General features: G+C 49.8%; 2 protein-coding genes across 3 annotated transcripts in view; both read right to left on the reverse strand.

The window, feature by feature from the left end:
* LOC142488445 (uncharacterized) overlaps nt 1-24143 on the reverse strand; it is a 507675-nt gene that overhangs the window by 256908 nt on the left and 226624 nt on the right. The window lies entirely within an intron of this gene.
* LOC142488452 (uncharacterized) lies at nt 11579-15224 on the reverse strand. The gene has a single exon (XM_075588978.1). It carries the CDS (start codon nt 14622-14624, stop codon nt 13305-13307), a length of 1320 nt encoding a protein of 439 aa, XP_075445093.1. The 5' UTR covers nt 14625-15224; the 3' UTR covers nt 11579-13304.

Genomic DNA, 24143 nt, shown 5'->3' on the forward strand with positions numbered 1-24143 from the left:
TAATTAACCAGACAGTACCATGGGACAGGGGAACAGGGGAAAATACATTTACAGGTTATAACAAGGGTTAAATCACATTTCTGGACCTCAGTCCAGTTAACCCCTTGTCTCCCTGGCGAGGTCAGGGGTGGCCAAATGGGGTGCAACCCCTTTAATACCGGGCCACCTCCTTTCTCCCTCTACACCTCCCCTTCTTAATGCGTGCCCTGTGGCCCACTGGCCCTAACGGGGAGTGGGGCGCTGCTGGCACCATTAATGAATTCAGTCTCAGAGGGATAGTCCTGGCGTGAAAGTCCATCAGCATTGCTGTTTTCACTGCCCTTCTTGTGTTGAATGGTAAATTCAAATTCTTGCAAAGCCAAGCTCCATCTCAGCAGTTTGGCATTTTCCCCTGATACCCTCTGTAGCCAACTCAGGGGATTGTGATCTGTGATGACTGTGAAAGCCCTCCCATAGACATAGGGCTGGAGCTTTTTGAGTGCCCACACAATGGCCAGGCACTCCTTCTCAATGGTGGCATATGCCACTTCCCTGGGGAGCAGTTTGCGACTGAGATACACCACAGGGTGCTCCCTGCCGTCGTCTCCCACCTGGCTCAACACAGCCCCCACACCAAAGTCTGAGGCATCAGTCTGAATAAGAAAATGCTTGGTATAATCTGGGGCAGCCAGGATGGGGGCCTCAGAAAGCGCAGCTTTCAGTGCCTGGAAAGCAGTTTCACAGGCAGGAGTCCAGGTGATAAGCACAGGCAGTTGCTTCTTAGTCAGATCAGTCAGGGGTTTGGCCACGGCGCTGTACTGTGGGACAAATTTCCGGTAGTACCCTGCGGTGCCCAAAAATGCCATGACCTGTTTCTTGGTTTTTGGAACAGGCCACTCCACTATGGCTTCTACCTTGGCTGGCTCTGGTTTGAGATGCACTCCACCCACCCTGTGCCCTAAGTACAGGACTTCTGCCATCCCTACCATACACTTAGTGGGTTTTAAGGTAAGCCCAGCCTCCCTGATCCTATCCAGTCCATTGTCCTGGCCACAGTGGATCGTAAAGTCCAGATCCTGCACAGCCGGGCTCCACAGTGGCCGCCGGGCATTTTCCTTTGCCTCCCTCTGCCCCCCACCCAGTGGCTTGTGGGCCAAGCCCATGGTGAAGGGGCCCCTGTGCAGACCATGCTGCACACTACCCAGAGACTGGCGTGTCTCTGCACCAACAGGAGACCAGCTATCAAGCACAGACCGTCGCTTCCCTGTCAACCAAGTCTGGGAAAGGGTTATGTCACTATTCTGTAGGGACCCTACCTGCCCTGGCTCTGTGCCACCCTGTAGCTGCTCCGCTATACTCCTGACTCTCCTCCCTGGCTGCCTATCTACCCACAGCCCCTCCTTTTTTGAACCCTGGGGAATCTGTCAGGGGGGTCACTCCTGGCCCGTCAGAGCAAGGGACTTTCTGCCTACCTAGCCCATCCCTAGCTTCTGCCAGCTGCCTGACACCCCACTGACTTCCTATATTTCCCTGCTTCACAGGGCTCCCTGCCTAGCCTCCCCTAGGCCCAGCACCTCAGCCCCTGCTGATGACTCCCGCTGCTTACCTCCCTGCAGCCCACCTGCACTCCTCTCCTCCCTGGGCAATCCTAACCCAGACCCTGGAACTACCTGAGTGCACCTACCTCCCTGACCTTGTCTCCCCCTTACCAGGGATGAGCTCAGGGGCACCTCTCCAGATGCAACCGCCTTAGCGCTTGGCTGGCAGGTATCCCTGGGGTGGCACAAGCCTGCCACTGCCCCGGATTCCCCCAGCCCATAGCCAGGCTGCAACAGGGGGCTGCTGATCTGAGACACCCCCTGAGGCTCTGCCAGGGTAACGGGAAACTCTAGCTGCAATACCTGCTGCTTTCCCTCCCTGGCTACCACTAGCCCTCCTTCTCTCACTGAGATCTGAGGCTGGCTACCTACCTGCAGCATCCCCTCACTCCACTTCTCCCTAGCTAACCCTAACCTGGATCCTAGGGACACCTGAGTGAGGACATCTCCCTGACACTGTCTCCCCATTACCGGGGATGAGCTCAGGGTTGCTGGTGCAGATGCACCCACCTTAGCTTCTGGCCGGCAGGTAATCGGGGGGTGGTCTAACTTTGCAACAACCCCTGTTACCTCCGGTCCATAGCAAGGCTGCAACAGTGGGGCTCTTAACCGAGAGTCCCCTTGCTGCTCCTCCCAGGTTATGGGGAAGCCTGGCTGCCCTACAAGCTGCCCTTCCTTCCCCTCCCCTGGTACCCCTATCTCCTGCCACCCCCCAGTCACCCCCAGAGTGAAACAACAGGGTACAGTCATAGGGAAAAATAAGTCAGGGTCAGTCTGCGACTTGGTCTGGCTTACCTCGCTGGTCCCCGCAGAGACCGCCGCCTTCGTTGGTCCCAATGGCAGGGGGACTGGAGTGGCCGCCGCCGGCAACATCTGGGCCGGTAAGCAACGGGTCGCCGCCGCCGCAGCAGCGCCCGGGGTTGGCACAGGGGAAACGATGCAGGACCGGGGTCCCAGGTCTTGGTGGAGAAACACAGCTCCATGCAAACCAGGTAACAAAACCCCCTCCCCCCACTCAGAAAGGGCTCTGGCACTTTGCCAGAATCGCGGCTCTTCTGCCGCCGCCACCATGGGCGAGCCCCGGGTAGCTGCCGCAGCAGTACCCGGCGGGGATGCAGGGTCGCCGGCGTGGATTGTGGGGCTCCGGTCATCGCTGGGAATCGCCGACTCCGCCAAACCATGTGAAACCCCCACCTCCCGCACACCCCAACCCTCCCCCCAAATAACATAGCCGCTGGCAGGATGCCGGAGTGGCGGCTTCTTCGCCGCCGCCGGTTCTCCGCCGGGATCCGGTGGATGGCCGCTGCTCTCCGCCGCTGTTGCTGATGCAGCCCGTCCAGGTTCTCCAGGAGACGTCCCGAGGAGGGTTGTCGCCCCGGCTGGGCGGGAGCCATCAGAGGATGCCGCTAACTGGGTCATCTTTTCCGCAGCTCGTGAGCGTTGGCCCTGAGGGGCTTCTTCGCCTGACCGCGCACGGTCAGGGCACTGGGCATTATTGTGGCCCATTTGTTGGCAGTGCCGCAGCAGCTGCCGGTGCTTCTCCGCCACCGGTGGACTAACCCCAGCAAGGGGCAACGGAGTCCAGAGCGGAGTGGCCTGAGCGCTGGGCTCAGGGAGGGGATAAGCGGGTCGGTGCGGTACCGACGCCAGGAACTGGGTCCACTTCGCCGGGAACCACATCTTGCCCAACGCACACACCAGTGCTAGCTCTTTCAGGGAAAATGGACGGGCCACTGCAACGGCCGTTACCTCTCCTGGTGCAAGACTTCCATGGTTTCCAAGACCACCCGCTCCCTCCACAAGTCTCTGCCGTCCCGGAGCTGGGTCCATTCCCTGCTCTCCGGGCGGTTTGATGGTTACAGCAGCTGCAGCTGTGGATCTTTGCTCAGCCTGCCGGGTTTCATGCTCACCGATTGCTGTCTCTCTCTCAGCCTTGCTGGCTGCTGGTCCCCGCGCCGACTTGATGCACTCCTCCGGTCTCAGTGCCCGGCTCCAGTCAGACGGATGGCCGGCACTTTGGTTCTGGAGGCAATGCTTCTCACAAGTAGGGGAACAGTGAGGAGGTGCCATATCTTGTGTTATATGTTGTACACTGTGGGTTCAATATCTTTAGTCCCAGGAACTTGCAATTACCATCAAGTTCCCACTGGATCACAGTACCCCGCAGAATACTGTAATCCAGGTCCAGTTCAGTCCCGCCAGCTGCCACCAGTTTTATTAATACGCCTGTGACGATAGCTTTCCACAGGCTTATTAATATTACACAAAAATAACTGGGTTTGAACTGAACGAGGCTTAAGATATAATAAAGTGATTTTATTCCTTAGGATAGGTGAACACAGCAGATAATACAGTAACAAACAAGACGTACACTTACATTGGGGTTGGAAAGATGAGAAGCATTTTGCACAGCATGTCCTCAGCAATCAAGATGGTTTCAAGAAGAGACAATGGATATAGGGGGGACACAGTTTATAAACCTTTTACACCCTATTCATAACATGGAGTACTGGGGATTGGTTTTCAATTATCTCCAGCCACTCTCTAACGTGGGAAAGCATTCTGACCCATGCCCCCTGCTAGGTGGCCCATGCGCAGTAGAACTCTGGGGTCTCATTTCTGGGCCCCACATTTGCATCTGGAATGCCAGCCGGTCTATCCCTTTGGCTTTCTGGCAGGAAAACCTTTGTTGGAAGGTGTTAAATGGAACACTTAAAAACTGCCCTGGTTTGAGCCTCAAGTAAACAGTGAGGGTGACAAAACCCTTTGAACAATACTTAAGTCCTAGACATTGGGTCGTCTCCTAGGGCCATCTGCTACCTTATGGCCAAAAGAATTTCCTCTGGAACTTATCCATACCTTAAAATACAATATAAAGCATAAAACATATACGTATTAAAATATCCGGTTCTGTTGGGTCTGGCAGGTCCAAATGTCCCAGTTCGCATTGCCAGAACTGGGACACCATATGGTCCAAAAAGCGACTTGCTACGACCTAAGGAACCGGAGTTACACAAATGCACATTAAATCATTTTAATACAAAAATCTCCACTGAAAAAGAAATCTCAGCTTTTCACTAAATCCCCATTGAAAACAACGGGCAGCTCCGCCATAGACTTTCAATGGTAAATCGCCGCCATTGAAGTCAATGGGAAAAGTCCCGAACTTCAAGGGGGGCCATACTCCGTCGGGTTGGTCCAAGCGGGTCAAGGATGGTTCTGCAGCGATGCCGGAGCAGTGGCTACAGATAACCCAAAACCTGATCCGCTGGGCCCTCCGGAACCGGAGCTATGGAATACCAAAATTAAGTTTTTTCCACTTAGTCATTTTTCAGAGCCGTTTTTGCCACCGCCGGCAAAGCCTATGGCGCGACCCGCTCTATCTGGTTCGACCCTTAGCGGGGGTCCAGGATTCGGGGACCCGGTGGTGGTCGAGTGGGGGGAAGCCTCGGAACTAGGGGCAAAAAGAATTTTATTTCTAGGTGCCCTAGAACTGTTTATTCCCACATCAATTAACTTTGAACTTGACTCAAGTGATTGTAACTCTTTTTTAGACATTGTATCCGCTTTGCGGTTTGCGGTCTGGACGGCAGCCAACTTGTTCTTGGAAAGGTTACCTCGAGGCATCTCCATTGAAGTCAATGGGCCCATTGACTTTCAATGGGAAACCGCCGCTCTCCCTCTTGGACGCCACCTGCTGGTCTCTGCAGGAAACAGGACTAAAACAGTACAATTCTCCATTGAAATGCTTTGAGCCCTAATGGCGGCCAATGGGGAACCTGCAAAATGGTGCCTGAAAAGGCGGGAAAATTACACAAAGAGCTATAATCATTAAAGAACTATTAACCCTTGTGCTCCCGGATGAATTCTAGTGTGTGTGTGATGCAGACACTAATTAACCAGACAGTACCATGGGACAGGGGAACAGGGGAAAATACATTTACAGGTTATAACAAGGGTTAAATCACATTTCTGGACCTCAGTCCAGTTAACCCCTTGTCTCCCTGGCGAGGTCAGGGGTGGCCAAATGGGGTGCAACCCCTTTAATACCGGGCCACCTCCTTTCTCCCTCTACATAGAGGAACTAACAGAGGTCATCAAAAACCTAAAGTCCTCTAGAGCCCCGGCTCCGAATGGGTTCTCCATCTTATATTACATGAAATTCACAGGGATCTTGGCCCCACACATGCTTAGATTATTTAATCGGGTTCTGGCGGGAGAGCCTTTCACGGAACAGATGCTCCAGACGTCGATTTCATTGATTCATACGAAGTATAAAGATCCCACAAATTGCCAAAGCTACAGGCCAATATCGTTGATCAATTCGGACGTTAAAATTTACTCTAAATTACTGGCCAATAGATTGAGCACTGTCCTGCCCAGGCTGATTCACCCGGATCACGTTGGCTTGATTAGAGATAGACAAGCGGCTGACAATACCAGAAGGATTGCAGATATTATTGACTTTGTTAATGCCAACAGGATCCGGGGACTGGTGTTAAGCTTAGACGCGGAGAAAGCCTTTGTCAGGATAGACTGGCCATATATGGAGTCAACGCTTGGGGCATTCGGGTTCGGGGGTAAAATTTTAAGGGCAATAAAAGCATTATACACAGCCCCGGCAGCCAGGGTGATTCATCAAGGCTTCCCATCAGAGCTGTTTAAAATTAAAAGTGGTACCAGACAGGGCTGCCCACTATCGCCCCTGTTGTTCACCTTATGCGTGGAACCGCTAGCGGCACAGATTCATAGTAATCCGGATATAGCTGGAATCCAAATCCACACACAAGAACATAAAGTGGCTTTGTACGCGGATGACATTATTCTGACAATGACAAAGCCGCTTATCTCGCTACCCAACCTGTTTGACCTACTGGAGAGAATCAACAGAATCTCTGGTTTTAAGATAAATCAGGCTAAATCGGAGGCGCTCAGCCTGAACATCCCAAAAGAAACTGAGAAATTAATAGAAATTAACTTTAAGTTTAAGTGGCAGCCTAAGACTATAAAATACCTGGGGGTGTATCTCACAAAACAGATAACCTCTCTTTACCAAGCAAATTTTTTTTTGAGGGCCTTAAAGAAGGAACTTGGGGACTGGTCCGCATACGGAATCTCTTGGATTGGCAGAATTTATAGAGTAAAGATGAACCTTCTGCCCCGCCTATTGTATCTGTTCCAAACGCTACCGATACCTGTGGTGAGATATGAGATCAAGGAGTTGCAAAACTCAATCACAAAGTTTATATGGAAAAACAAAAGACCACGGGTAAAAGCGAAAATCATGCAAAGACCTAGAGAAGCTGGGGGCTCGGCGGTGCCGTGCTTGTTGAGTTATTATAAAGCGGCGCAATTATGCCAAATTACACAATGGCATGGGGACCCAGAGCTGAGAAGGTGAGTGTCGCTGGAAAGGGAGTTGTGTGCCCTGCTGGAGCTCAGGGACTTAATTTGGTACTGTGACGGGAGCTTTGTGACAGGCTATGAATAATACAGCACCAAAGATATAACTGGGTTGAACCGGACGAGGCTTAGATATGATAAAGTATAATTTATTCCTTGAAAAAGGTGAACACACGAGATATACAAATAACAGATAAAATATGGACACTTACTTAAAGGTTAGGACGAGGATGCATAACTGATGTAAATAATGCATTTGTAACCAAAATTAATACAGTAGGCTTTATTCAAATAAAATGAATGGGAGCAAGCAAGGAGGTGAGAGGCGCGCACGCGGGTCAGTACTGTATAGCAGCTCTCCTTCTCGCAGTCTCTCTCTCTCACTCAGTCTCTCTGTCTCTTACTCAGTCTCTGTCTCTGTCTCTCACTCAGTCTCTGTCTCTCACTCAGTCTCTGTCACTCACTCAGTCTCTGTCTCTGTCTCTCACTCAGTCTCTGTCTCTTTGTCTCTCACTCTGTCTCTCTGTCTCTCACTCAGTCTCTCAGTCTCTCACTCAGTCTCTCTGTCTCTCACTCAGTCTCTCTGTCTCTCACTCTGTCTCTCACTCAGTCTCTCTGTCTCTCTCACACTCAGTCAGTCTCTCTCTGTCAGTCACGCACTCAGTCACACACACACGCGCTCAGTCACACACACACGCTCAGTCACACACACACGCGCTTAGTCACACACACACGCGCTCAGTCACACACACACGCGCTCAGTCACACACACACGCGCTCAGTCACACACTGTCGCTCAGTCACACGCTCAGTCACACACTGTCGCTCAGTCACACGCTCAGTCACACACTGTCGCTCAGTCACACGCTCAGTCACACGCTCAGTCACACGCTCAGTTACTCAGTCACACACTCAGTTACTCAGTCACACACACACACACACTCAGTCACACACTGTCACTCAGTCACACACTGTCACTCAGTCACACACTCAGTCACTCAGTCACACACACACACACACACACACACAGTCACTCAGTCACACACACACACACACACAGTCACACTCACAGTCACTCAGTCACACACACACACACACACACACACACACACACACACACACACACACACACACACACACACACAGCAGCAGATCTTCTCCCCCTCACTGTAGTCCGTAATTCACATCACATGCAAAGCTTCGCAGAGCTCTGAGGAGGGAGGAGGGGGGAGAAGGAGGAAGCAGAGTCACGGGCGGACTCACTGGTTTAGCTGCTGCTTTAGGAAGCGTGAGTGCAGGGGGAACGGAGACAGATGGGAGGGGGGAACGGAGACAGATGGGAGGGGGGAACGGAGACAGATGGGAGGGGGAACGGAGACAGATGGGAGGGGGAACGGAGACAGATGGGAGGGCAGAGGGAACAGGGAGATCGAGCGCTCCATAATGAAAACAACCATGAAGGAGGTTGCAGGAGTGTTGAGGTGCGCACGCTGCCCCCTGGTGTCCATACTCGCGAAGCACGTGTACGTACACAGGGGTATGGTGCAACAAACAAAATGTACGTACTTGTGAGTGTACGTAAAGCGGGTGTATGTAAAACGGGGTATGCCTGTACACTGTAAATAACTTCATAACTTCAGTTCAGTGGTACTTACTGGCATGCGAGACATATTAATACATTCCGTCACGCATGACGCTCCCAATGAGACTAAATACTACCGTGTAATACTAAAATGAAGAGAGATATTAATATCTGTCTCTAAAGGACCGGCTAAACATCAGGTGTCTGTAATCCTTATGTGCGAATCAGTCCCACGAATACACATATGAAGCTTTTAGCCCGTTCAGCCGAGGACATCTCATAATATTCTTGTATTTAATAAAGTCACTCATTCTGTAGCCCCACTCCTAAATCAGGGGCGTTTGGCCAGTCTACCAAATGGAAGTGTCTGGCAGGATACTATGGTTTGTAAGTGTGAGTTATAACACTCACAAACCACACCAGCTTCCTGCAACCATTTGGTCGCATTCCTTAGTAGGCAGGCATCTTTGAGGGTAACTTAAACAAAGGGCTAGAATCACTATTCAACTATTAACCCTTGCCCTCCCGGATGGATCCCAGTGTTTGTGTGGTGCAGTCACTGGAACAGAAACAATACATTTTTACAGGGGAATAAACAGTTGGATGGCTGAAGCAAGGCAAAAACACATTAGGACCCCAGTCCAGTTAACCCCTTTCTTCCCAGGTGAGAGTAGAGGGTGGCCAAATGGGGTGTAACCCCTTTAATCCCGGGCCAAATCCCCTCTCTCTTGACAGGTACCCTAAATCTAGATTAAAGGACTTAAAGGAGCCGCTGGCCTCCTTGCTCAACTCGCTGTCGGTCTGGGAGGCGGCCAAAAATAATCGCTCAATGACCTCAAAACACACTTTAATGACCCCTTTATACAGCAATCCAGATTTTGCTCCAGGGTTAGAGGGCAAGAATTTCACGCTATGGCGGAAATTGGGGTTCAGGAGGCTGAAAGACCTGGAGGGGAGAAACATTATCAAATCATTTGACCAATTAAAGTCAGAAAAAGACATCCCCAACACAGAATTCCTTAGATACCTCCAGGTCTGGGCATTTTATATCAAACACTCAGCAAGACCACCGCTAACTAATTTTGAAAAGCTCTGTGTGCGGGGCACCGACACACGGGTACTGATTTCTGCTTTGTACAGAGATGTGATCAGAGCCAACAGGGACGGTACACGTAGACCCAGATTCATGACTCAGTGGGAGACAGATCTGACAGGGCCACTAAAAGACGAGGACTGGACGGAAATCTTTAAGGCAGCTGCCAGTAGCTCGATCTGCACGACTTTAAAGTAGAATTCATATAAAGTAATGATGAGGTGGTATCTCACCCCAGTTAGATTGGCTAAATTTATCCCAGGCAGTGCGGGGAAAGGGGGGAGCTGGTGCACATGATGTGGTCCTGCCCACAAATCATACCCGTTTGGAGTCAAATTAGAGATTGGTTGCAGAGGATCTTGGGCTTCCCAATTCAGCTAGACCCGTGGCTGTTTCTGTTAAGCAAACCTACAAAGGAAGTATCAAGATCGGGGAACAAATTAATTGCACATTTTGCAACGGCTTTGAGGTGCGAGACCGCAGCATTGTGGAATCAGAAAGCAATTCCATCAATAGGAAAAATTCGGAACAGGATTTGGTTTGTTTGCCAGATGGAAAAGTTGACGAGTTTGGTTAACGACACTGGCCCAAATTTCCAAAAGGTCTGGCTGCCCTGTGTGGCACAGACGGTTAGCCAGGGGGTGAGCAATGCCACCGTCTGGCTCTGACAGGATCAGGCGAGTTCTCCTCTGATGGGCAGTGAGGGTCGGAGACGGAAGAACTAGGAGACGATAGTGGACCCCCCTCTCCCCACGGGGACACTGAAGTGGGCGGGCACCCTCCTTACCCAGGGCTACGGAGTTAAAGCAAGGAGCGATCTCAGATCATCTGCACATGTTAGAAGAGCCTCGGTGACACCTCCCCCAAACCCCTCCCCCCCCCCAATTCCTCACCTTCTTGTCCTTCCCTTCCCATGTCTGTTTAGATGTTGTATGTCCATAATTGTTTTTTTACGGTACTTATTATATGAATGTATGCTATATACTTAAAACCCAATAAAAAGTTTAAAAAAAAACGCATGTTGCACAGGTTGCATTTCTCCGCCATTGGAGTCCATGGCAGAAACACAATTTAAACAATTCACCATACTCCGTTTGGTTGATCAGAGAGGGATCGTGAATTGCCATGCAATCAGGCCGGAGCGGTGACTGCATGGTGGCCAAATCCCAGCCCTCTAGTTCTTACCGAACCGGAGATATGGGTTCCCAGTTTATGCAGTTTTTCACTTAGCGTTTTCACCGCCTCGCGGCTTTCCTCCACCATTGTGGTCAATGGCGTGGCCCTCGTGGTGGGAGCGACCCTTTCCCGTGGCCATTAGCCATCGGACCCGGTTAGGGTCGAATAAGGGGTTTCCCCTGAGCTAGGGGCAAAAAGAATAAGACCACTACCTGCCCTAGGACCGGAGTTACAATTTTAATAGGTTTGAACTTGGCCATGACCAAGTTCCCACGGCACTTTACTGATTAAAGGCTCTTTCTTTTTTTTTTATTACTTGAATTTTTATTGAGCATTTTTTCATACAAAATAAGAATTAACAAAACATATAACAGATAAAAAAGGGGGGAGTGGGAAGGTGGGGGCCGCACGGGTAAAATCATCATCATCATCATCATCCTCATATCTCCCCCAGAACCCCTCACTATCAACCTTTGCGATACTCCCCATCTATCTCTCATACCCCCATCTCTCCCCCTCCACCCACACACACACACACACACACACACAATACTCCCACTCCACATCACACACAATACCCCGTTGCACACCACACATACCACACCCCCCTGCACCTCACATCACTCTCTCCCCTGCACTTCCAATGACCCTCCCCTGCACCTCCAATGACCCTCCCCTGCATCTCCAATGACCCTCCCCTGCACCTCCAATTACATCATCTCGCCCCCCCCCCCTTCCCTTCTCTACCTTGCGGTGGAGGAGGCGGCGGCAGAGCAGGCAGGAATGGAAGCACGCTCTAGAAAGCAGCAGGTTGGAAGTGCCTCAATGCTAGAGCGCGCTGCTACCCTGCGAGAGGGAGAGCGGCCTCGCGGGGGAGGGGGAGAGCGGGCTCGCGGGAGAGCAGGCTCGCGGGGTGGCGCGGGAGAGCGGACTCGGGAGGGAGGGGGAGAGCAATCCACTCCACTGTCTATACCAAACACACACTCAGTCCTCTCTCTGACAGTCCCCATCCCCACGCCTCTCTGCCAGACCCACCCCCACTCTGCAGCTGCTGATAGGAATGCCATGGTAAGAAGTAATGGCAAGTATTGCGTTACCGTCCATTTTTATTACTGCAGTATTACTATGCTACTGGTATATTGCCCAACCCTACTTTGAACAATCACATATTTTATCTCATGTATGAATCCTCATGTGTGTAATGAGGCTGATCCTCTGTGAAAAGCTTTCCCCACACTATGTACATGGAAATGGTTTCTCCCGTGTATGAATCCTGTGGTGGGTGAGGAGGTGGCTCATTTGAGAAAAGCTTTGCCCGCACTCTGTACATGTGAATGGTTTCTCCCCTGTATGTATCCTCTGGTGTATGAGGAGGTTGTTCTTAACCCTGTGCGGTCCAATTAATTTTCACTAAGTGCGCCAGCAAGTTTAATTTATTTTCCAGAAAAAAACCACATACAGGTTTTTTTTACTGCGCGCGCACACTCTCACACTGCGTGTGCTCTCACTGGGCGCGCGCACTCACTGCGCGCGCACGCTCTCACTGCTCTAAAGCTCTTTATCTTTGCGCGCGCGCAATCTTTCTGCATACCTCCGATATCAGCTGCTTTGTCTGCAGGGCTTGGGGGTGGAGGAGGGGAGGGATCAGTGCGGCTGCTGGGAGAAGGGGAATGCAGGGGACTCACAGCCCACACACTGCCCCCCCCTACCCAGATGTCAGCTGCTTTGTCTGCCTGAGCGGTTGGTTCGGTGCAGGGTTGGGGGGGGGAGGGGGAGGGAGGAGGAGAGGAATCAGTGCGGCTGCTGGGAGAAGGGGACTCAGTGCAGGGCTGGGGGGGGAGGGAGGAGGAGGAGAGGAGGAATCAGTGCGGCTGCTGGGAGAAGGGGACTCACAGCACACACACAGCCAGCCCCCTCCCCCCCACCACCTATGTCAGTGCTGGGAGAAGGGGAATGCAGGGGACTCACAGCACACGCACACACCACACACGCACAGCCCCCCTACCTCCGATGTCAGCTGCTTTGTCTGCCTGTGGGGATTGGTGTGGGGATTGGTGTGGGGCTGTAGGGGGGGGTGATCGGTGCAGGGCTGGGGGGGGGGGGGGAGGGGAATGATCGGTGCAGGGCTGGGGGGAGCGGGGGAGGAGGAGGTATCAGTGCGGCTGCTGAGAGAAGGGGAATGCAGGGGACTTGTGCTGCAGCCGGCGCCTCGCTCCACATCCTCCTCCTTCCTCCACCCGATCCGACATTGGATCGCAAGTGGCAAAATATTTTGTCGGATATATTCCGACATTGGCCCGGAAAGGGTTAATACAGAATGGTTTCCCACACTCTGTAGATGTGAATCATTTCTCTCCTGTATGAATCCTCTCGTGTCTGAGGAGTTTTCTCTTAGTACTGAATTGTTTCCCACACTGTACAAGTGATTGGTTTTTCTCCTGTATGAGTCCTCTGGTGTCTGAGAAGACTGCTCTTAACTGTGAATTGTTTCCCACACTGTACAAGTGATTGGTTTTTCTCCTGTATGAGTCCTCTGGTGTCTGAGAAGACTGCTCTTAACTGTGAATTGTTTCCCACCCTCTGTACATGTGAATGGTTTCTCCCCTGTATGAGTCTGCTCATGTTTGAGGAGACGGCTCTTAATACTAAATTGTTTCCCACACTCTGTACATGTGAATGGCTTCTCTCCTGTATGAATCCGCTCATGGTTGAGGAGCTCTGTCTTCTGACAAAAGCTTTTACTACACACTGCACATGTGAATGATTTCTCCCCTGTATGAGTCATCTGGTGTATGAGGAGGTTTTTCTTAATACTGAATTGTTTCCCACACTCTGTACATGTGAATGGCTTCTCCCCTGTATGAATCCGCTCATGTATGAGGAGCCCCACCTTTGTAGAAAAGCTTTTACTACACACTGCACATGTGAATGGTTTCTCTCCAGTATGAGTCATCTGGTGACTGAGGAGGTTTCTCTTAATACTGAATTGTTTCCCACACTCTGTACATGTGAATGGTTTTTCTCCTGTATGAGTCATCTGGTGATTGAGGAGGTTTCTCTTAATACTGAATTGTTTCCCACACTCTGTACATGTGAATGGTTTTTCTCCTGTATGGGTCATCTGGTGTATGAGGAGACTGCTCTTAAATGTGAATTGTTTCCCACACTCTGTACATGTGAATGGTTTCTCCCCTGTATGAGTCATCTGGTGTCTGAGGAGGTTTTTCTTAATACTGAATTGTTTCCCACACTCTGTACATGTGAATGGTTTCTCCCCTGTATGAATCCGCTCATGGATGAGGAGCCACGCCTTTATAGAAAAGCTTTTACTACACTCTGAACATGTGAATGGTTTCTCCCCTGTATGAGTCATATGGTGACGGAGGAAGTGGGTCTTATTATTGTATTGTTTCCCAGACTCTGTACATGTGAATGGTTTCTCCCCTGTATGAATCCGCTCATGGTTGAGGAGATCTGTCTTCTGAGAAAAGTTTTTACTACACTCTGTACATGTGAATGGTTTCTCTCCTGTATGAGTCATCTGGTGTCTGAGGAGGTGGCTCTTAGTACTGAATTGTTTCCCACACTCTATACATGTGAATGGTTTCTCCCCTGTATGAGTCATCTGGTGTATGCGGAGGTGGCTCTTAGTACTGAATTGTTTCCCACACTCTGCACATGTGAATGGTTTCTCCCCCATATGAATCATCTGGTGATTGAGGAGAGTCCTCTTGGTACTTAACTGTTTCCCACACACTGTACAAGTAAAATGAGTCACTGCTGTCTGAATCATCTGGTGTGAAAGAAGTTTCCCCTTCAGTGAGAAACTGCTCCCACCATCTGTACATGTAAAGGTTTGCTCCCTAGCGGGGACACAAAGGTGTGTGAGCAGGTCCCTGTCCAGTGAGAAGCTTTTGCCACACTGACAACAGAGAAAAGGCTGAGCACCATGGCTGCTTCTTAAATCTCTCGCATACCTTTTGCTGGACCCATATTTAGAGTCCGTCTCCGCTGTGTGCTGTACAAGGTCTGTAAGTTCACCACCATGTGGCACTGGTTCCTTGTATGTGTCCAAAATGTGGCAGGAATCATTGTTTTTTAGCACTTCTGGGCTGCGAGTAGTCAGACAGCTTCTGGATGTATCAGAGCTCAAGTTCTGTTCCTCATTCAGGCCGTTCTCTAACAGAAGTAAACAAAAAATACAGAACAAATGTTTTCAATCTGTAAATCAAATTACTGAACGCAAGTTACAAATCCAAAACACTGAAGAATTTATTTCACCGATACTTAATTAACAAAATATTCTCTTCACCCAGGGTTTTAAAATTGTGGCACATTTTGGCACATGGACATCCAGTGACCCCTAATGACTGTGGTGGTTCCCGAAGGCCTGAAATGTATTTGTAGCAGCTCTCACAGTGAAATCATTGATACATATATATATATATATATATATATATATATATATATATAACTTGTATTTATTACTGTATTCATTATTTAAGGATACATGTACATCAAGTATGTCAAAGTCGCAGCCCGCGGGCCGCATGCGGCCCACAATGAACATATTTGCGGCCCAGCTCGCCAATATTTAACTCGCGCTGTGCGCGCTTTCTACAAAGTAAAAAAAAAAAAAACCTCCCCCCTCTCCCGATTGGCTGGCGCGTGTTGGCACGCTGCCAGAATTTTTTTTTGGCCCGGAGCAAGCTCTATCCGAGCTTGCATTGTGAGGCCCGCCTCTTCCTGCTGCCTGCTGCCCGCCTCTTCCTGCTGCATGGAGCCTTGAGTGACTACTGCTCCATGCCAGCCTTGCTTCCCCCTTGCCCTCCTGCTCCAATTTCCTCCCCGTTCTGATTTCCCGTGTGTGTGTCTGTGTGTGTGTGTGTGTCTGTGTGAATGTGTATCTGAGTGAGTGTGTGTGTGTGTCTGAGTGTGTGTGTCTGTATCTGAGTGTGTGTGTCTGAGAGAAAGAGTGTGTCGGAGAGAGAGAGAGTGTGTGTCAGAGAGAGAGTGTGTCTGAGAGAGAGAGCGTGTGTCTGAGAGAGAGAGAGTGGGTGTGTGTCTGAGAGAGAGAGAGAGAGAGAGAGTGTCTGAGAGAGAGAGAGAGAGAGGGAGAGAGTGTGTCTGAGAGAGAGAGAGTGTGTCAGAGAGAGAGAGTGTGTGTCTGAGAGAGAGAGAGTGTGTCAGAGAGAGAGAGTGTGTCTGAGAGAGAGAGTGTGTGTCTGAGAGAGAGAGTGTGTCTGGGAGAGAGAGAGAGTGTCAAAGAGAGAGAGTGTCTGAGTGTGTGTGTGTTTGTCTGAGTGTGTGTGTGTCAGAGAGAGTGTGTGTGAGAGAGAGTGTGTCTGAGAGAGAGAGAGAGTGTGTGTCAGAGAGAGAGTGTGTGTCAGAGAGAGAGTGTGTGTCAGAGAGAGAGAGAGTGAGTGTCTGAGAGAGAGAGTGTGTGTGTCTGAGAGGGAGTGTGTGTGTCTGAGAGGGAGTGTGTGTGTCTGAGAGGGAGTGTGTGTGTCTGAGAGGGAGAGTCAGAGAGAGAGGGAGAGTCAGAGAGAGAGGGAGAGTCAGAGAGAGAGGGAGAGTCAGAGAGAGAGGGAGAGTCAGAGAGAGAGGGAGAGTCAGAGAGAGGGAGAGTCAGAGAGAGGGAGAGTCAGAGAGAGGGAGAGTCACAGAGAGGGAGAATCACAGAGAGGGAGAGTCACAGAGAGGGAGAGTCACAGAGAGGGAGAGTCACAGAGAGGGAGAGTCACAGAGAGGGAGAGTCACAGAGAGGGAGAGTCACAGAGAGGGAGAGTCAGGGATTGGGAGAGTCAGGGATTGGGAGAGTCAGGGATTGGGAGAGTCAGGGATTGGGAGAGTCAGGGATTGGGAGAGTCAGGGATTGGGAGAGTCAGGGATTGAGAGAGTCAGGGATTGGGAGAGTCAGAGAGTCAGGGAGAGTCAGGGAGAGTCAGGGAGAGGGAGAGAGGAGTGTCAGCGAGAGGGAGTGTCAGGGAGAGGGAGAGAGTGAGTGTCAGGGAGAGGGAGAGAGTGAGTGTCAGGGAGAGGGTGAGTGTCAGGTAGAGGGAGAGAGTGAGTGTGAGGGAGAGAGTGAGTGTGAGGGAGAGAGTGAGTGTAAGGGAGAGGGAGAGAGTGAGTGTCAGGGAGAGAGTGAGTGTCAGGGAGAGAGTGAGTGTCAGGGAAAGGGAGAGAGTGAGTGTCAGGGAGAGGGAGAGTGTCAGAGAGAGTGTCAGAGAGTGAGTCAGAGAGAGAGAGAGAGAGAGAGAGAGAGAGAGAGTGAGTCAGAGAGAGAGAGAGAGTGAGTCAGAGAGCGAGAGTCAGAGATGCCAAGTGTCAGGAAGAAAACATTAATTTTATCATTCCTTTTTTTTATACTGTACTTTTCTAAATATACCTACGTTTCTATGAAAATGGAAGTTTTTGTTTTTTTGCGGCCCACCTAAACTTAAACCTTGTTTATTTGGCCATTGTTAGCCTTTGAGTTTGACATGCTTAATGTACATCCTCCAAATAATTAACATTGAAAATGTCCATGAGAGGTAAAGCTAAGGAACTCCTGGTCTATATTATTAGTGCGTTAATAATATCAACTAAGGAGGACTTCCGGTGACGTCACCGCACATGGACACATAAACGGAGAGCTCCCGGGCCCCCGCCAGCATAACATAGTATAATAACAGTTTCTGGACCCCAAAACGCTCCCAAATAAAAGCAGAGAGCAAGAGAAGGCACCAGAGATGGCAAATCGCTCGAAAAAACCGGCACAACAAAGCGTCTCTAACTACTTTCCGACAAGTCAGAGGCCCGCAGGGAGCTGCGGCCTATTCCAAGATGGCGACGCAACCAACTCGCGGGAAGGGCCTGGCGGTGCGGCCGACAATGACAGCGTGAATAGGGAAATAAACAAGGCATACCTCGAAGACCTGTTCACCAGGATGAGGCAGGGATTCCAAGACGATCTCTCTAAAGCAGTGCATACCCTGCAAACTGATATGAATCGTCTCTCGCAGCACACAGACACTATTAAAAATAAAGTTGACAGTCTGGAGCATGCCCAATCATCTGTAGAAGACGAAATTAACCGAATGCAGTTCAAAATACGGGCGCTCAATGAACAAGCGGAAGAACAGGAGAACCGCGACCGCAGACAAAATGTCCGGATTAGATATATCCCAGAGACGGTTGACGCGGATATGCTTCGCCCATATCTGACAGATCTGTTCAAGGATTTGGTCCCAGACCTCACTATCGACAAAATGGAGATGGACTGGGCCCACAGAGCCCTGGGGCCAAAGTCTGCGGATCCCAGAAGAACAAGAGATGTTATCATTAAATTGCACCATGTAACAGGGGACTTATCCCTGTTCAGTAATGTGCCTTTAATCCAGCAGTGTGGTGGTTAACCTCTGGTACTTAATTACTAAACACCATCTGCCTGGTTTTTATTGTTTACAAAAACCTGTCTGTTCAGACAGGAAGTGACTCTCTCCTTAGCCCTAACTGAGAGCTGACCCTTGGAGCTGACCAGTCTTGAGCTCTGCACAGCAGAGTTGATTTCAAGACACAGGGAAAACTACTGCACCTGAAGCTGAACCCGGAAGTGAGATTTTCCCTCCAAGAAACAGATAAGACTTTTATTCTTAAGAGACTGCTTATATCTGCTTATTTCATGTTATATGTTTTGGGGCTGCGAGAACTGCTTGACTAAGGGAGATGTGAATTATTGCATTATATTTCACTAGAAATACTCCCAAGTGGATAGAAGCTTTGTCCCCCCCCCCCCCCCTATGTTTGGATGAATTTCCTGATGAAAAGGAAAAGGCACAATAAAGCCTTATTATAATTTCACATTATAAACGACTCCAAGTGTGTACCTCTGTGAACGTCCGTCTACACACCACTACCTGACAAAGGAAGCGATCCTGACGGCCAGCAGAGAGAGAGGCACAGTGCAGTTTCAGAACACTAAGCTTGAAATATACAGTGACCTATCAAAAAAAATCATTGACAGACGGAGAGAGCTAAAGCCCTTGACCCAAAAGCTAAAGGATAACAACGTGAAATATCGCTGGGGTTTTCCATTCAAAATCGTGGTAAATAAGGGAGGCAAATTCCATACGCTCTCTTACCCTGAGGACTGCACGCGGTTCCTACGAGCCCTGGGTCTGACACAGACTGGGGAAGAAGGCTCCCCTGGAGATGCGGAGGATACAGAGTGCCAACACCAGCAGCCAAGACCACAGCGAGCATCACAACGTATCGCCACGCAGAAGGCTCCAGCAGAGGAGTAGGGGATCCCCCCCTACCCACCCCGCTCGCAGCACCCACAAGAGGAGCACTTGCCTGACAGGCGGAGTTCCGCGAGGATGCAGCGACGCTGAGAAATCCACAGCTGGGGATCATGCCGCTGTCCTGAAGGATGCACGAGACTTGGGGGGCCTCTCGGTTCCTGACGCCCATCTGCTTGCTGAGGAGCCTGGGCACGAACTTGACCTGCCCTGTCTCCCCCCCCTCTGCCTCTCTGCCCCCCCGCCCGTTGGAGTGGGGGGTTCCCCTCCCTCCTCCCCCCCCCTGGGGGTGCCTGCTCTGCGACTTGTGGATGGGTCTCGCCCCTCAGCGTGGTTGCCCCCCCCCTGCGTGATGTATCCGTGGCTCTCTCCGGCTCCTGAGACTGGGGGCCGGGTGGAGAGGCCCTGTGTATGGGCCTTGGGGGGGTGATCGCGGGGGCTCGGGGGGGGGGGGCGGGTGTTGGGGTTGGGGGGGGGGGGCTGGGACTGGGTGCCGCTGTCCCAAACTGGGGGCACTTACCTGGGTATCGGGCCTAAAACTTACATCAGAGAGATTCAGGTAGCAGAGGAGTAACTGGTATCCTTTTGACAGCCCATAAGCGAGGTTTACACACCTCTGGGGCCATCTAGGGGTGAAAGATAATATCAACTCCATAATAAATAAATATGGCCATAGCAATAGAAAGTCTGATGCTGCACCTGGGCTTGGGCTGCCCTGCTCCTTCCCCCCTCCCCCCTCGCCGGCGCTGGGTTCGCGGGCGTGGGGTGCGTCCTCCCCCCCCTCCTCCTCCTCCTCCTCCTCGCCCCCTTGGGGCTGCCTGTTCTGCGGCTTGTGGACGGGTTTCGCTCCCTCATGTGGTTGCCCCTCCCTCCGTGTGCCATGGCCGCGGCTCTCTCCGGCTCCTCGGGATGGGAGCCCGGTGGAGAGGCCCTGAGCATGGGCCTCAAGGGGGGGTGATCGCGGGGGTTGGGGGGCGGGGACGCTGGTGTTAGGGTTGGGACGGGGGGGGTTGGGATGGGGCTGGGGGGGAGGCTTGTCGGCACTTGCCTGTTTCTCGGACCAGAGACTTATGCCAGTGAGATTCAGGTAACAGAGAAGGATCTAGTGTTCTTTCGGCAGCCCATGGGCGAGATTTACAGACCGCTGGGGCCATCTAGTGGGGAAGCACCACATCAACTCCATAATAAACGATTATGGCCATAACACTGTAAAAAAGAACCCTAGATTCTGTCGCAGATCGGGGACAGCTGGTTGCATCTAGTAAGTAGGTAGGCGAGGTTGATTAAGGTGACCATAAAAAATATACCCCCTGGTGGTACCCAGGTGTAGTAACATCAAATACCAAAGATATGAGCCAACTATATATCCCCCAAAGATAGAGAAGCTAGACGCCGAGGGAGGGGGTATTAAGACGGATCTGAGGATAGGGGTCCCAGCTAGAGAATTATAGACCTCAGAGGAGGGCAGCAATAGCAGATACATGGAGTAGAGGCCCATCCAGCTTGAGGATAAATACCCTACGTGTACTGAAGGACGGGGCGGGTCTTTATGCTGATGTTCAGGAAACGTACAGTTAACATGTTATACATTTCCTTGTTTACTAATTTACCTTTTAACTAGGTCCAGTTGACCACATGACTAACCACAGGGGGTTCCGGGTGTACCCAGATGGGTGCACGGACGGGACGTCCCGAGAGGTTCTCAAGGGGCACTATGCCCTTCCCCCCATCTTTAGAGGGATGGGGGTACCCATGACGGGGCGCACATATCGCCAACTCATTCTCTTTTTCTCCTTCTCTATCCCCCCCATCCTTCCCTACCTCCCCCAGCCCATGCTAAACAGAGACAAAACCCAGCTTAACCGCACGGAAAGTCCAGACACTGAGATTCCACAAAACAACTAAGCAGAACACAAGAGGAGCACTGAAGGCAGGTCCCCCCTCCATCGTGGGAAAATGGAGGGAAAGATAGGACGCACCAAACACACCAAAACCATAAATGGCTCTTAAAACGACACTTAAATTAATATCATTAAATGTTAGAGGGTTAAACTCAACCACCAAAAGAAAACTTGCCCTCCAAGAGTTCAAAAAAACAAAAGGCGACATACTGTTTTTACAGGAAACGCATTTCAATACTACGACCCCCCCAAATACCTTCCAGAGGGTTTTCCCACAGGCGTACTATGCATCATGCCCCCCCAAAAAAAAAAAGGGGTAGCGGTCCTATTTAAGCATACAGTCAAATTCCTGTTAAAATGAGAGACTGCTGACCCAGAAGGGAGATACATTATCTTACAAGGTACTCTGTCGGGAGTGGAGGTCACTTATGTTAACATCTATGCCCCAAACGAAGGCCAGGCCAAGTTCTTAAGAGATCTATGCGACCTTATCGATCCCCAAACTCGAACTACATTGTTACTATTAGGAGATTTCAACATGATAGCAATGCCAGAATTAGATAGAACAAGCCCCACAGGGACTCCACATCCCCGTGTCACGGAAAAAAATGCCAGAGAATTTAGACAAATAATGAAGGAGTTCTCCCTGACAGACATTTGGAGGGCACAGCACCAGGGGCAGCGGGACTACTCCTATTTCTCCCCCCCACAACAAACCTACTCAAGGATTGATTATTTTCTGGGTACTAAAGATATCTTCCAGGCAACCTCCCAGTCAGATATAGGATCAATATCCTGGTCGGATCACGCCCCGGTATCACTGACACTCTCCCTCCCCTTCTATAGAACTAACCAATACAATTGGAAACGGAACGATTCTCTGTTAAACCAAGTAGATGTAGAAATAGAGATTTAACAAAAACTCAGAGAATACTTCACGCTGAATAAGGGCTCTGTAGAGTCACCAGCAATGTTATGGGAAGCCCATAAGGCGACAATCAGAGGGAATATCATCTCCATAGCATCACATAAGAAAAAAATAAAGCAAAAGCTCTATAATGAGCTAGCGGAGAAAGTACAACTTTTAGAACAGAAACATAAAACTAATCCCTCAAAAAAACTATTCAAATTACTAGATAAAACCAGGTCTGAACTTAAGCAGACCCAAATGGAAGAAGTGGAGAGGGCGTTGCGGTGGACCAAACAAAACTATTACGATAAAGGTAATAAAGCCGACCGATTACTCGCCTCCAAATTGCGAGGTATGAGAGCTAAATCCCAAATATCAGCTATTCTGACAAAATCAGGTACAAAGACACTTTGTGAGACGCAAATAGCGAACGAATTCTCGTAGTATTATAAAAAATTATATAACCTAAATTTCCCAAAAAACAAATCATCAGACGCGGAGGCTATCTATACATACTTAGAAGCGTGTAAACTCCCATCACTTTCGGAAAGTAACCTCTCAGATCTAAATAAAGAAATCTCCCTAGAAGAATTGATAGATGCAATAGCCCAATTAAAACCCGGCAAAACGCCAGGCCCAGATGGGTTCTCCAATCAGTACTACAAAAAATTTAAGTCTGTTCTGGCCCCGTATCTACTTGATGTGTTTAATGCGTTTCTGGAAGGAACAGCCATCCCATCATCCATGTCTAAAGCTTAATTCGGATCTACAACTATTCAGCAAAATTCTTGCAAATAGACTGACCCCCATACTCCCAAGCCTAATACATATAGATCAAGTCGGGTTTATTTCCGGCAGACAGGCCTCAGACAATACTAGGAAAATTATAGACATAATCGACCATGTACATCTCTCATCCATGAAGGCCATCCTGTTGAGCTTGGATGCGGAAAAAGCATTCGACAGGATTAGGTGGGACTTCCTAGACCAAAAACTAATTAAATATGGATTTAAGGGCCCATACCTAGAAGGGGTCAGAGCCCTATACAGATCTCCCACGGCTGTAGTGAAACTCCCAGGAGGAGACTCAAACCCTATAAACATAAAGAATGGTACTCGACAAGGATGCCCCTTGTCTCCGCTTCTGTTTGCTCTCTCTATCGAACCCTTGGCAGCAACAATTAGAGACGAAAAAAATATAAATGGAATTGTAATCGGAGAGACAAACTACAAAATATCCCTATTTGCCAACGACGTTATCCTAACTCTCGCCAACCCCTTGATTTCACTCCCGAACTTACACTCACAATTAGAGAAATGTATCAAAATCTCGGGATATAAAATCAATATGGATAAGTCAGAAGCATTGAACTTAACGCTATCAGATCCTGAAGTTAAATTACTACAAGCAAATTTTAAATATAAGTGGAACTCCACAAAGATTAAATACTTAGAAATCCAAATAACAAGGGAGTATAATTTGCTATACAAACATAACTTCCCACCCCTATTTGAGAGGCTAAAAAAGGACCTCCAGAGCTGGAACGAATACCAGATATCTTGTTTAGGAAGAATAGCCACGATCAAAATGAATATCCTACCAAGGCTCCTGTATTATTTCCAGACTCTCCCTATAGATATTCCAATGCCGGAGCTTATAAATATACAAAACAGAATTTTCCAATTTATCTGGCAAAATAAAAGACCCAGGGTAGCTAGATCTATTATGATAGCTCCAAAAGATTGCGGAGGCTTGGCAGTCCCGGATATCATTAAATACTATCTGGCGGCCCAACTCAAACAAGCAATAACGTGGAACAACGATCCAACCACCAGTTGTTGGGTGGGACTTGAGTCTACCTATACAAGACCTCTCTCCCGGCCGCTATGTGGACCGAGAGGGGAGGAGAGACCCTCTTAGAAACATTAAAACTGGGAGCAATGAAATGTACATGGCGGATATGGTCTAGAAATAAAGATAAATATGGTCTGACAGCCAGTCCAACACTACTAACCCCTATATTCCACAACCCTGAATTCCCACCAGGCTGGTTCCCACAGAGACTCAATAAATTCAAGACGTTAAAGTTGATGGTAGCTGACGACTTTGTAGATAACGGTATAATTTTACCACTCCAGGCGCTGGAGAAGAAACACCAAATCATAAATATTCCAGTGTTTTGTTTCCTCCAAATCAGGCACTACCTGCAATCAGTCTC

Source organism: Ascaphus truei, chromosome 2, assembly GCF_040206685.1.
Source record: "Ascaphus truei isolate aAscTru1 chromosome 2, aAscTru1.hap1, whole genome shotgun sequence".
NCBI classification, from domain to species: domain Eukaryota; kingdom Metazoa; phylum Chordata; class Amphibia; order Anura; family Ascaphidae; genus Ascaphus; species Ascaphus truei.

Coding starts and splice junctions, on each gene's coding strand:
- LOC142488452 (XM_075588978.1), bottom strand. CDS start 14,624: ATGATTCAGACAGCAGTGACTCATTTTACTTGTACAGTGTGTGGGAAA.